Here is an 11,950-nt window from a genome sequence, read left to right on the forward strand (position 1 = left end):
GGTGGAACCGGCGTACCAACGCCTCAAAATTTTTTTGGGTTGGGTACAAGTGTTTATTGTGGCAAAGACACGTGCCCTGGTTGATGGGAGTTACGCTTTGGACGTTTATAAAAAAAAAATCCTAGTGAGTGTACAACTTGGAGTTAGGCCACAGAAGAAATAAAAATCAGAAGGAAATGATTTGACGTTTAGTTGATGGATACCAATCAGGATGGAGAAGTGGAAGGCAACCATTTGAGGCCATAAGGAGCATTAACTGGTTCTTCTAGTAGCTTCTGGTATTTAGAAATGTTTCCGGACTCTTCTTTTGTGGGAACAAATTCATTTGATTTGTATACAAGAGAAAAGTATTTCAAAAGATAAATGGTTCATTCAAAGGGGGAAAAAAAAAACCCTTGGGGAGCTAGGATTAATTTTGATGTAATGCTTACTTTTGGCCCCCACTTAAATTCACCGCCAAGCTTGACTTTTTGTTGAAATGTTAACATTAGCTTCATGATCATTTGTCAGTGAAATATAAGGTCAAATTGTGAGGAAATATTGAGCTTAGGTCTTGGTCCATAACCTTGAATTGAAGTTGATGGAGCAATATTGGTGGTGGGTCAAAAATTGCATCTAGAATAGGTAGAGGCAGGCTAGGTCGTTGCGGCACCCAGTCGTATGAATTGCGCGTTGACGGCAGGAGTCAAGACCATCTTTCTTCAACTCATCATTAATTTGCTAAATTTGCGGAAGAAACATTTGTTTTGTTCCTCTGCTTATGATGCTTCCTACAAGACTCATAATTCTTCTCCAACTTGGCCTCCATCTGCCACTCATTCTGAGATTTGTACCACCCGAATACGTTCTGCAATTAACCCACCCCTGTTCCTGAAATTACGGTGAGCCCACGATCCTTCTTGGATCATTGCCTTCAGCAAAAGTGTCTGGTGTGGCAAGAGAAGAAAGAAGAGAGACACATGACCCTATAATAGGAAGCCCCCTGCTGATGACCTCAATCCTCCCTTTATGATGTTAGGACTCTGTCTTCACAGATTAACCTTGGGTTTGATATTCAACCAGAGATTAAATTACCATAAGATGAAATGGGAGCCATGTTTTTCAAGGACTTGGACAAAATGTTTCACATTCCCATTTATAACCAAGCTACGCGTACCATACCAATGAGCACGAGTACTAAGAGGGATTTGGGTCTAGACCGATCCCTGGGCTAAGGAAACATTTGAAGTACAAAACAAGCATTTCTAGTTACAGAATGTCGTAAGTCGTTCAATAATTAGCATGATCAAATTTATCAAACCAATGGTAAAAGCAAGAGACTATAAAAACTTTATTAGAGTAGGTCGAGGTGTGGAGAATTTTTTATTCTTATTCCACTCCTTAGTATCTATCTATTAAACCCTCTCATCACCCATAATTGGCTTGATCATCGAAGAGGGATGAGCTAAGCTGGCCACCCTACTCTAGTTGTCTTCTCCTGCTGTAAAGGAAGGTTGCGAACAGAAGTGGATTGTGAAACATATTAGCACCATCTGTGAGAAGCATAAAAAAACCTAAATGACAAGTTATGGTGCAAACTTCCACAAATGGAAAGCAGTCACAAGAGAACCTTCCATTGTTAGTACACCTCTAAAGAGAAATTAATCATAATGGAAAAAAGAATGAGTGTAGAAAGGGGAAAGACTTTGTGAAGAATAGAGTTGGCAAAAAAAAAAAAACTGAAGTCCAAGAAAATGCAAGGCTCAAGCAACAATCAAGGAGAAGTTGTGTGCAAGAGAACAAAAAAAAAGGGGGAGAAAGAAAGGGATTAAGAAAGAGATTCCATAAATTCCAAATGTCTCAAGCAAAGTAAAAAAAACACACAACACCCCTACTTCAAAGGGAAACTCTTGTGGACAACCAGAGCGGGCCATATCGGGCCCCTTGAATAGGGCAAGGAAGGATTGAAGAGATCATGGCCTTTCATGCCTTGCAAGAGATCACCTTAACCCTATTTATTGGCAAATTCTTTATAAGGCTCCCAAGGAGTTTGTTGTCCCACAGTTTTAATATATTCAATGAGATTAGTAATAGTATTAGCGCAAGACGCTAACTATTTGTCATGCAAAGTCTTCCCATCAAGCTTGTAAGGCCCAACATTGTTCTGGTTCCCTTGAGCATTGGTCTCGTTTGATCTCAAACTTTGAAAACTTGGGAGTGTTGTTTATAACGCATTATATCCACCACATCCAACAACAAAGGGATTGGAGGCGCTTTTTCAAGTTTGAAAATTCCTAGGATAGTTGATAGAGTTTTGGGGCTATTTATTAAAAAAAAAATATATAAGATCTAATCACTTTTTGAAACTTATATTCAAATTGACCTCTTTGGTGCTAAGTGACATATTATTAAAAATTATATTTTTTTTCAACATTTTAGTTAAACCCTCAGTTAGTTAGCAACTAAGACTTCATTTTTTAACTGAAACCTCAATTACTAATTAAGACTTCATTTTTAAACTAAAACTTTAATTGGTAATTGAGGCTTCATTTTTTAATTAAAACCGCAGTTGCCAACTGAGGTTTAGTTAATTTTTTTAAATTTTAATTTTAATTAAAAATTATTAAATTGTAATTTATGATTGAAATTTAAAAAATATATTTAAATAATAAATTATTTATATTTAAACTTAATAATCTAGTATTACTTCAACAAACATAAATTGATAAATAGAAAATATTATAAATGAATATTTTATTTATGAATAAATTAATAATCTTAAAATAATAAACTTATATAACATATAAATAATATATAAAATTATATTATTTATTAATTTAAGATATTTAATTTTGTGTTTTTTAATATATTAATTTATTTGTATTATGAAAAATTTATCTTTATCGAAATAATAATATACTTTTAAACCACAATTGTTAACTGATATTTCAATTATAATTTTTTTTTACTTTCAAATTTAATTAAAAACTATTAAATTAAATTTATTATTGAAATTAAAAATATATACTTTAATAATAAATTATTTATATTTAAACTTAAGAATCTAGTATTACTTCAACAAACATAAATTAATAAATAGAAGATATTATAAACGAATATTTTATTTATTAATAAATTAATGATCTTAAAATAATAAACTTATATAACATATAATTTATTATTAAATTATATATTTTTAATTTCAATAATAAATTATAATTTAATAGTTTTTAATTAAATTTGAAAGTAAAAAAAAAAATTATAATTGAAATCTCAATTAGCAACTGCGGCTTAAAAGTATACTATTATTTTGATAAAAATAAATTTGTCATAATACAAATAAATTAATATCTTTAAAAAAAATATCTTAAATTAATAAATAATACAATTTTATATATTATTTATATATTATATAAGTTTATTATTTTAAGATTATTAATTTATTAATAAATAAAATATTCATTTATAATATCTTCTATTTATCAATTTATGTTTGTTAAAGTAATACTAGATTTTTAAGTTTAAATATAAATAATTTATTATTTAAGTGTATTTTTTAATTTCAATTAAAAATTATAATTTAATAATTTTTAATTTAAAAAAAAATTAACTAAAGTCTCAATTGACAACTGCAGATTTAGTTTAAAAATGAAGTTTCAGTTGGCAACTGCGGTTTTAGTTCAAAAATGAAGTCTCAGTTGTCAATGGAGGCTTCGGTTTAAAAATGAAGTCTCAATTGGTAGTTTGCGACTTCAGTTCAAAAATGAAGCCTCAATTGTCAATTGAGACTTTAACTAAAATGATGAAAAAAATATATTTTTCAATTACATGGCGCTTACATGGCACCAAAGAGGCCAATTTGAACATAAGTTTCAAAAAGTGGTTAGATGTTAGATATAAATGGGTCATTTTGACCAAAAACTCTAGTTGATACAATTGTACTTACAACAATTTAGCATTGAACTATTATCTCAAGTGCAAGGATGCACGATGCAAGGGGTCATACCTCTTTAGATCGCTTTCCAAGTTATTATTAATAACCATGGAGAGATTATTCACTAAGGCCAAGAAGTACGGAAAACTAGAAAAAGATTTTAAGTCTCCACAATCAAGGAAACCACCCTCTGCGAAGCAAACTAGGGAAAATACTAATTTTTGACAAGAAAGTTGTCCTCAACCTGGCTACACCGTGCTAAAAGTGTCGTACTAGTGCATTCTCTAGGAAATAGAAGTGTTTGATGGATTTTGCCCACTAGAGCCCTTGTCCGTCAGGGTAGCAAAATGCAACCCTAGCCTTATAACAACAATGATTATCATGAGGATCGAGGGCATTGAATCAAGGGAAACTTGTGTTTTGATGGGGTCATTTGGAAAATATCTAATTTTCAAAACCCAATTTTATAAAATATGAGAACCAGATTTTAATATGGAAAGTAATATTGCTTTCATGCACTTTCAGCTAGCTCCATTTTGTGTGCCAAGATTGCCCTCCAACGACAATGACCTTGGCGGCAATGGCTTTTGGCTTAGGTTTTCCGGCGCCGGAAGGGGCTTTCTTTTCGGCTTTTTTCTTCATGCTGGAGTGAGGAGTGAGGAAGACGAAAGTGTCCTTGCAGTCGCTGTTGCTCCAGTGGAGGAAGTCGCGGAACTTCCACAGTTTTGATGATCCCATGGAGTTGCTTTTCCTACACCTTCCCAGTGGAGACTTCACAGCCTTGGGTTTTCATATGCAGTACGTCCCCGGCGGCACTCCCTCGAGCTCGTCGGCCTCTGATGACGAGCACGAAACCGTTCATCTCTCCTCTATCAAAAGCATATTTTTCAATTGAAATTCTATTTCATATTTGAGAAAAATCCGAAGGTGTCAAGGTCATTGTCGCCGCAACTCAGTCCATTGCCGCCGCCACCATTGTAACATTTTTTTTTTTTATCTGTAATGGAGACCCACAATACTGCTTCGTGCTCGTCATTGGAGGCCAACGAACTCGAGGGAGGCCGCTGAGGACGTACTATGTGTGGAAACCCAAGGCAGCAGAGTCTCCACTGAGAAGGTGCAGGAAAAACAACTTCACGAGATCATCGAAATGGTGGAAGTTCCGCGACTTCCTCCACTGGAGCAACAGCGACGACAATGACAATTTCGTCTTCCTCACTCCTCACTCCAGCATGAAGAAAAAAACCGAAAAGGAAGCCCCCTCCGGCGCCGAAAAACCTAAGCCAAAATCCATTGCCGCCAAGGTCATTGCCGCTAAAGGGCAATCTTGTCACAAAAAATGGAGCCAGCTCAGAGTGCATGAAAGCAATATTACTTTTCATATTAAAATCCGATTCTCATATTTTATAAAGTTGGGTTTCGAAAATCAGATATTTTCCAAATTGCCCCATCAAAACACAAGTTTCCCTTGAATCAACACATGCTAAATGCTAGGGTTAAGAGAGTTTATCAAGAATTGGAAAGTTGAGAGAGTTTATTGACAAAAAGGAGGTTGATATAGAGAGAATAATAAAATAAAGAAGAAAGACTCCCACACCAGTACTTGTGCATGGGAGTGCCCCTCGACAATCATTGCTATAATTCATGGGGGGATTGCGAGTTGCTAGGGCTTGAGAGAGACAAGAAATCCTAGAATTATTAAGGAAGACAGAGGAGCAGCGCATCGCAGGTAATTAAGTGACCTCTCAGTTGGAATTGGGCTGACACATGGGAAGGTCTTCATATTGCTAACTCAACTTCTCGGGTGATGAACTTTGACAAGTCAAAACCCCACTCTATGACCCTTTGCAAACAACCTTGAGTGTGTCGAACTTCAAAATGCAGCGAGTGTTAGTCGATCCGGGGCAATGCAGTCGACCCTTTGTATCTCCCTGATTATGAACAAATGAGCCTGACCAAGGAAATGTTGCGCCCTTATCTATACCCTTCAGAGGGCTTGGATGGCAAACCCATCGATCCAATTGGGGAAATCGCTTTGCTAGTGATGGTCGAGTTTATCACTAAGTCGGCCCTCTTACAACATCATCGCAAGAAGGCCTTGGATGCACGATATGAGAGCAATACCCTCGTCCTACCACCAAAATAAAAATTGTCTAAAGAAGAGGGAACAACCATCTCGTAAGCATTGTTTGATGATGCATTGATAAGGTACGAAACGATACAAATCAAACTTACCAAACCGATAAAACCAAGATATCATAAAAACCTAAATAGAGCATGTGAATGTACAAACAATTTTGGGTTCTCTTTCCTCCTCTTAGTATTTCTTGCTTAAGGCCTCCCATCGAAGAGGGGTGAGACAAGCCAACCACCCTATTCTAATTATTTGTTCATGAGTTGTAGTGGAGGGTTACGAGCAAAAGCTGAACCGTCACTGTTTAGAAACAACGGCAGTAGAATCAGTGTCTGCATGTACCACATCGAAACCATCTTACAGCCAAACTTGGTGAGGCGTATAGGTCTGCACGGTGGTCCTCACAGTTACTGCACTATTTGCATGTTGAGTGTTACAATGTGTAGCTTGATCCACGCCTCTCTTAAAAGCTTTACAAGGATCCAATTTGCACTGTTCTTGAGTTAATCAACATATTGAATTTACTAAAATAAGAAAAGTAATTTTCAAGTTGATCCGTTACAATAAAATTTTCTACAATTTTTTACCTTTAACAATATCTACGAAGTTAGGAGCGGAATTGAAAGCAATATGAAATTCGAAGAATTGGATTGAACCAATTAGTCACATTCATCCTTTTCTCTTTCTCTATTTGGAGTGCATTGTGTTTAATTTGCTTAATGGTTTTAATCCCTTTCAACTTTAATCCAAAGAACATTGTATGTTTTATATACATTTGTAAATGGGATAAAAATCCATGCATATCACCAACTTAAATAATACGAATCACGGCCAATTCGACTTATTTATAGACAAGGATATAGAAGTATGATCAATGATGATACAATCTATAAGTAAATAAATATTGTTTTCATGTCAAAAATTGTGATATCATTATTAATTAACTAGCAGAGTGTGTTTTTCTTTTTTCTTTTTGTTTTTTGTTGATTTGATCAAGGAGGGAAAAAAAGAAAGTTACTAATTGATAAGAGGGCCACGTACGTAAAGCTTGGTTTGAAAAGGGCCATGCATGCATGAAAATTTTAGATGAACAATAATAGAAAGGCTTGGTTGAAACAAACGCTTCCCCGAACCCATCGGACAAAGAAAGTGAAGAACCAGCGATCACCAACCATTTCCCAAATATGGTTTTGCCCTTATTATGAACCCTCCAATTTTGTTTCTCTTAGTTTCTCTGTGTAGTCCTCCATATATTGCCTTCATGTCTCTTCTTTCAGATTTAGCCAGCACCTCAGTTCCTGTCCAAGGACTTTATCATTAACCCAGAAAATAAAAGCCCTTCACCCTAATGAGATCGATGTGGTGATTAGACATTTGAAGGAGGATGCATGAATGGGTGAGAGACAAGAAATGAAAGTGTAATCATCCATCGATCTCCGCATGGTTGAAGAAATGGAAGGGCAGAGAATAAAAAATTTGATGCTTCCATGGTTTAGAGTGAAAAGCACCCGTGTGGCTCTTGTGGGTGGAAATCACACCGCCGCCAGGTTTTGCACCCGCTAGTTCATTTGCTTCCCTCACGCTCCCTCTCCTCTCCTTTCCAATATTTTTATTGCAAGCTACCTTGTAACCACCTCTCTTTTCCTGTCTTTCCTCATAACTACCTCTCTTTTTCTGTAAGCTCAGTTGCCATAGATACATCTATGGCTATGGACTTGGTTTCTGGCTTTGATGCCAAACTCCACGACCCGGTCAACCTCTTGCATGGCATTAAGCCTGCCGCCGACACCCAATTGCTGGTAACCAGGTTCCCTGATTCTGGGCTATTTTTGAAGGTTGTGGGTCGTTCCCTGATGATTTCGTTAGTCATTTTGTCAATTCCTTTGCTCGGGTCAATTTTGGGAGGATCCTCCCCGTCTGAACCCGATTCAACCAACATCCAGCTGTTGCCGGTTCTGTTTCATGATTTGATGAATGAAGGACTCCTTAAAATGGGAGATAAATCCCTCTTCGTGAGTGGCGCTTCTGACCAAGCAGCATATGAGTCTCGTGTCATCAGTGACAACAAAATGGATCTAATCTCTGTTTCAGATTTCGAGAGACAAAGCTCCATCCCAGAAGCCACCGTCGACTTCGCCTTCGTGCATGACTTCAGCGCCACTGCAACCTTCATTGACCGAACCCTCAAGATTGGCGGCATCGCAGTTGTTCAACTGAGCAATGACGCGTCAGTTGCGTTCGATAAGCCATCGAATTACAGAATCGTCTACCTCCGGCGATTCGATTCCACCGTGGTGGCTATGAGGAAAACCGACCACACCCAGACAAATTCCCGGACTCAAAGGCGACTCTGCGGGCTCTCATCAGAAGCAAAGAAAGCAGCATTGAAGAACCTGGAGGACGTTCTCCTCGAACCACCGCGAGCAGCTTCAAGGAAGTCGAGCAGTTACCTGAAGCGGACCAAGTACCTGCCGGACTTAACTGGCGACTCCCTTGAGAGCTACCCACGTCGGGTTTTCATCCACGTGGGCCCGCCGGAGACAGATGAGGGCAAAAACGTGAGGTGGTTCGCGAGCCACTATCCGACCAGGAACCGTGATTTTGAGATGTATAAGATAGAGACAACGACGGAAGAATCAAAAGGGAAGGAGGAAGCGGAGCTGGGGATGTCAGAGTGGCTGAGGAAGAACGTGAAGGAGGAGGAGTACGTGGTTATGAAGGCAGAAGCAGAAGTAGTAGAAGAGATGGTGAAGAGCAAAGCGATAGGATTGGTGGACGAGCTGTTCTTGGAATGTAAACCTCAATCGCTCAACAACAGGAAGAGCAACACGGGGGGGAGGGCTTACTGGGAGTGCTTGGCTCTCTACGGACAGCTCAGGGATGAAGGTGTCGCTGTCCACCAGTGGTGGAGCTAAACTCTTAATTAATGAGTATAACTCCTCTTTATTAGTATAATTTTCTCAGGAAAAACAAAACACAGACTGAGAGGAGACAAACCTACAGTGTTAAGACTTAAATACACCAACCAATACCTTCAAGAGAGTGAAAGATTACTACGTCGGATTAATTGTGTCTTTTCCCTTTTAAGTTCATTGTGGGATTTTATTAAGTGATGAGAATGAGGAGGGGGTGCCAAAAGAGGAGTGCTTTTCCTCTTATTAATATTTGTTTTATATCATAGTGTTTATTTGTCCGATGCTTAGGATATTTATGTAGAAAGGATCTTTGAATCTTAATCTTTGATTTACTCAGGATGGATTGTTGGAGCAATGGACTTATAAAATTACCAAGAGCAATTGAGAAGAGAATAGCATCAGCTCTGGTCAAGGTGGACTTCTCTTCTCTATTTCAAATTCTTTTGGGCTTGTTTGGGAGGTTCAGGTAAACCATCTAGACCTTTTGGGGACAAACCTCTGTGCCTTGTGGGCTTATTTGGCCTTCAATCTGATTGAGAGTGGCCGTGATGATCCATTTACATCACTCAAAAGTACAAGAAGGAAATAAAAAGGTAAAAAGAAACTCCAAATTCCCTCTTTTAATTTCTAAATAATATAATGAAATCTGTACTTGCGTATAAAAGTTGATTATTCTCGGCATCATTGCAACTTTCTGAATAATATTCCAAGCTCTTAATCATTCTTAATCACAATCAAAATTTAGAATACAACATTAACACCAAAACATCATGCTCTATCTGCAGCTTATTACTTACTAACTGCAGCATCACCTATTAATTGCCCACACTTGCTTTAATATAATTTAAAACACCCACAAGACAATAGTGAGACAGAGGGAAAGGGAAATCTGAGACTAATTACACAGCTCACGAGCAATTCCCAGACGAGAGTTGGTGACATCAAACATAATCCTAAGATTCTGCTGCTGTAGATTCGCTATAACGTTCAGCACCGAGTTGACGTTGTTGGGCGCTGCTGCCATTGCCAAGCACGCCAACGACCCTGCGCTGCTGTGTATCAGTGTGTTCTCCACCGGCAACTTCAGGTCCATTCCTGTGAAATGGAACGTTACTGGGGGTGCTATGTCCTCATTTGTTGCTGCGAAACACGTATCGAATGCCCCTATCGTTGTAAATGGTCCTTTCGCCTGCTTCCTGAATTCGTCCCTGATGGCCGCGTATACTGGTTCCACGAACCGAGTTATGACTGTACCTGAGTCAATTATGGTACCGGCGCCGGTGTTTGGGTCAAATGCCAGTAGCTCTGGCGCCACCGGCACCAAAACTCGGCCGACGCTGACTCCGGTTAGGTTGACGTAGTAGAGAGTGGGTCGGTGCGGGTTTCGGAGGAGTGGGGTGGTTCTGATGTTCTTGGGTTGACCCAGGGGTCCGAGGCGTAAGGAGCCAGAGAAGTAGTATGATTTGAAACTGGGAAAACAGTAGGAGAAGACACCAGAGTATAGAGACCCGGATTGTGAGAGCAACGACATGGGCCCACGACCCAGCCCCAGGAGCCCCTGCGGCGGAAGGGTCGAGCCGGAGACAGCGTTGACGCAGCCGAAAGAGTAGCTGGGAAGAGTGTCAGCCGCCAAGCCGAGAGAATCCTGTGAGAGCATGGCGGAGAAGGAGGAATCTCCACCATAGGTTTGGTTGAAGAAGCATGCAGCAGCACCCGTGGTGGGGCACGAGAGGCCACGGACCTGGGTGCACTGGGGCACAGAGCATTGGAGTGAAGCGTAAGTGGAAGAAGTGTTGGGGGAGAAGGTGGGGGAGGAGCAGCCGGCGCAGTCGGCGCATGGGACCCATGCGGCGTCTCTGCTGGTGTCAAGAACCATGAACATAAGCTGACCGGGAGTGCCCAGTTTGACTCGCACCACGTAGTTGCCAATGTTGAGGACCTGTTGCCCAGACGCAATTGGGACAGAGGTGGCCTTGGGGGATGCAACTAGGCTGGACAAGTAGGTGACGCGTGCTGGGTCTTTTGAGGCCATGTTGATGACGGTGTTCACCCAGGACCCAGCCTTGTGCTGGTTGAAGGGAGAGCATTGGCCATACACATGGATCACCGAAAGATCCGAGCCCTTGGATTCCGAAGAAGGGGAAGCACAGGGATCAAAAGCTTTGGTGGTTGAAACCACAAGAGTGAGGAAGAGAAATGCAGTGAAGATATCCATGATTCCCACTGTCCAGTGGATTGGTGTGAGTGTGAGTTGGTGTGTACTTCTCCTCGCTATATATAAGAAACCAATTAGGTTCATGAATCACAGGAACACCCTTTGAAATTATTGCAACATGATAATTGTAGTTAAGCATATTGATTAATAAAAAAATATCTCCTAAAGTTGTGGGCCAGTTAAAGCATTAGCTGGAAGCCTTGTGGACCAATCAAGCCGGGATGCAGGCTAAACAAGTGCCAAGTTGGAGTTAAAAAGCTCTAACAAAAGGACAAGCGCCATTGATGCAAATGCAGAGATCTCCGCGCAGACAGAATAAAAAGGCCAACTAAGTCCAACTTCCCAACAGCGAAGCTCTCGTCTCTTTTAAGCCTTGATAGTCCAATGGAATGTCGTTATCTCATATCATTCGCCCTAATCTTCTGTCCTAAAAACACGAAATGCCACACTGCTCAGGCCCAGCATTAAATTTAAATGTTAGCATTGTAAGCGTCCGATTCCGATGTACGTGTTGGAACTTGGAAAGAGAAAAGGATGACGTAGAATGTAGGTACTGGAGCAGTCGATTCCGTGCCCGTGAGGATCTGAGTGTAGGGAATTGAAGTTTTGGATGATAGGAAAGGATAGAATGGTAAGGTGAAGCGGGAATGTAACGCTCGTGAACCTTTGTGGAGTGGGGTGGAATAAAACTTGTCGTGGGCCTGACACAAGATGCGGTCGGTCACGGACTCACGGGTATGCAAAGACTTGGGCGAATGGGGCCATTGTGACAC

The 11,950-nt window shown here is 39.8% G+C and overlaps 2 protein-coding genes across 2 annotated transcripts; one reads left to right on the plus strand and one right to left on the minus strand.

Moving 5' to 3' along the window:
- Positions 1-7,313: 7,313 nt before the first annotated feature.
- On the plus strand, positions 7,314-9,209 carry LOC117907559. The gene has a single exon (XM_034821139.1). It carries the CDS (start codon positions 7,751-7,753, stop codon positions 8,960-8,962), a length of 1,212 nt encoding a protein of 403 aa, XP_034677030.1. The 5' UTR covers positions 7,314-7,750; the 3' UTR covers positions 8,963-9,209.
- Positions 9,210-9,643: 434 nt separating this feature from the next.
- On the minus strand, positions 9,644-11,223 carry LOC117907558 (aspartyl protease AED3). The gene has a single exon (XM_034821138.1). It carries the CDS (start codon positions 11,175-11,177, stop codon positions 9,858-9,860), a length of 1,320 nt encoding a protein of 439 aa, XP_034677029.1. The 5' UTR covers positions 11,178-11,223; the 3' UTR covers positions 9,644-9,857.
- Between the last annotated feature and the right edge of the window lie 727 nt (positions 11,224-11,950).

The sequence above is a fragment of the Vitis riparia genome, chromosome 18, assembly GCF_004353265.1.
Source record: "Vitis riparia cultivar Riparia Gloire de Montpellier isolate 1030 chromosome 18, EGFV_Vit.rip_1.0, whole genome shotgun sequence".
Classification (NCBI taxonomy): Eukaryota; Viridiplantae; Streptophyta; class Magnoliopsida; order Vitales; family Vitaceae; genus Vitis; species Vitis riparia.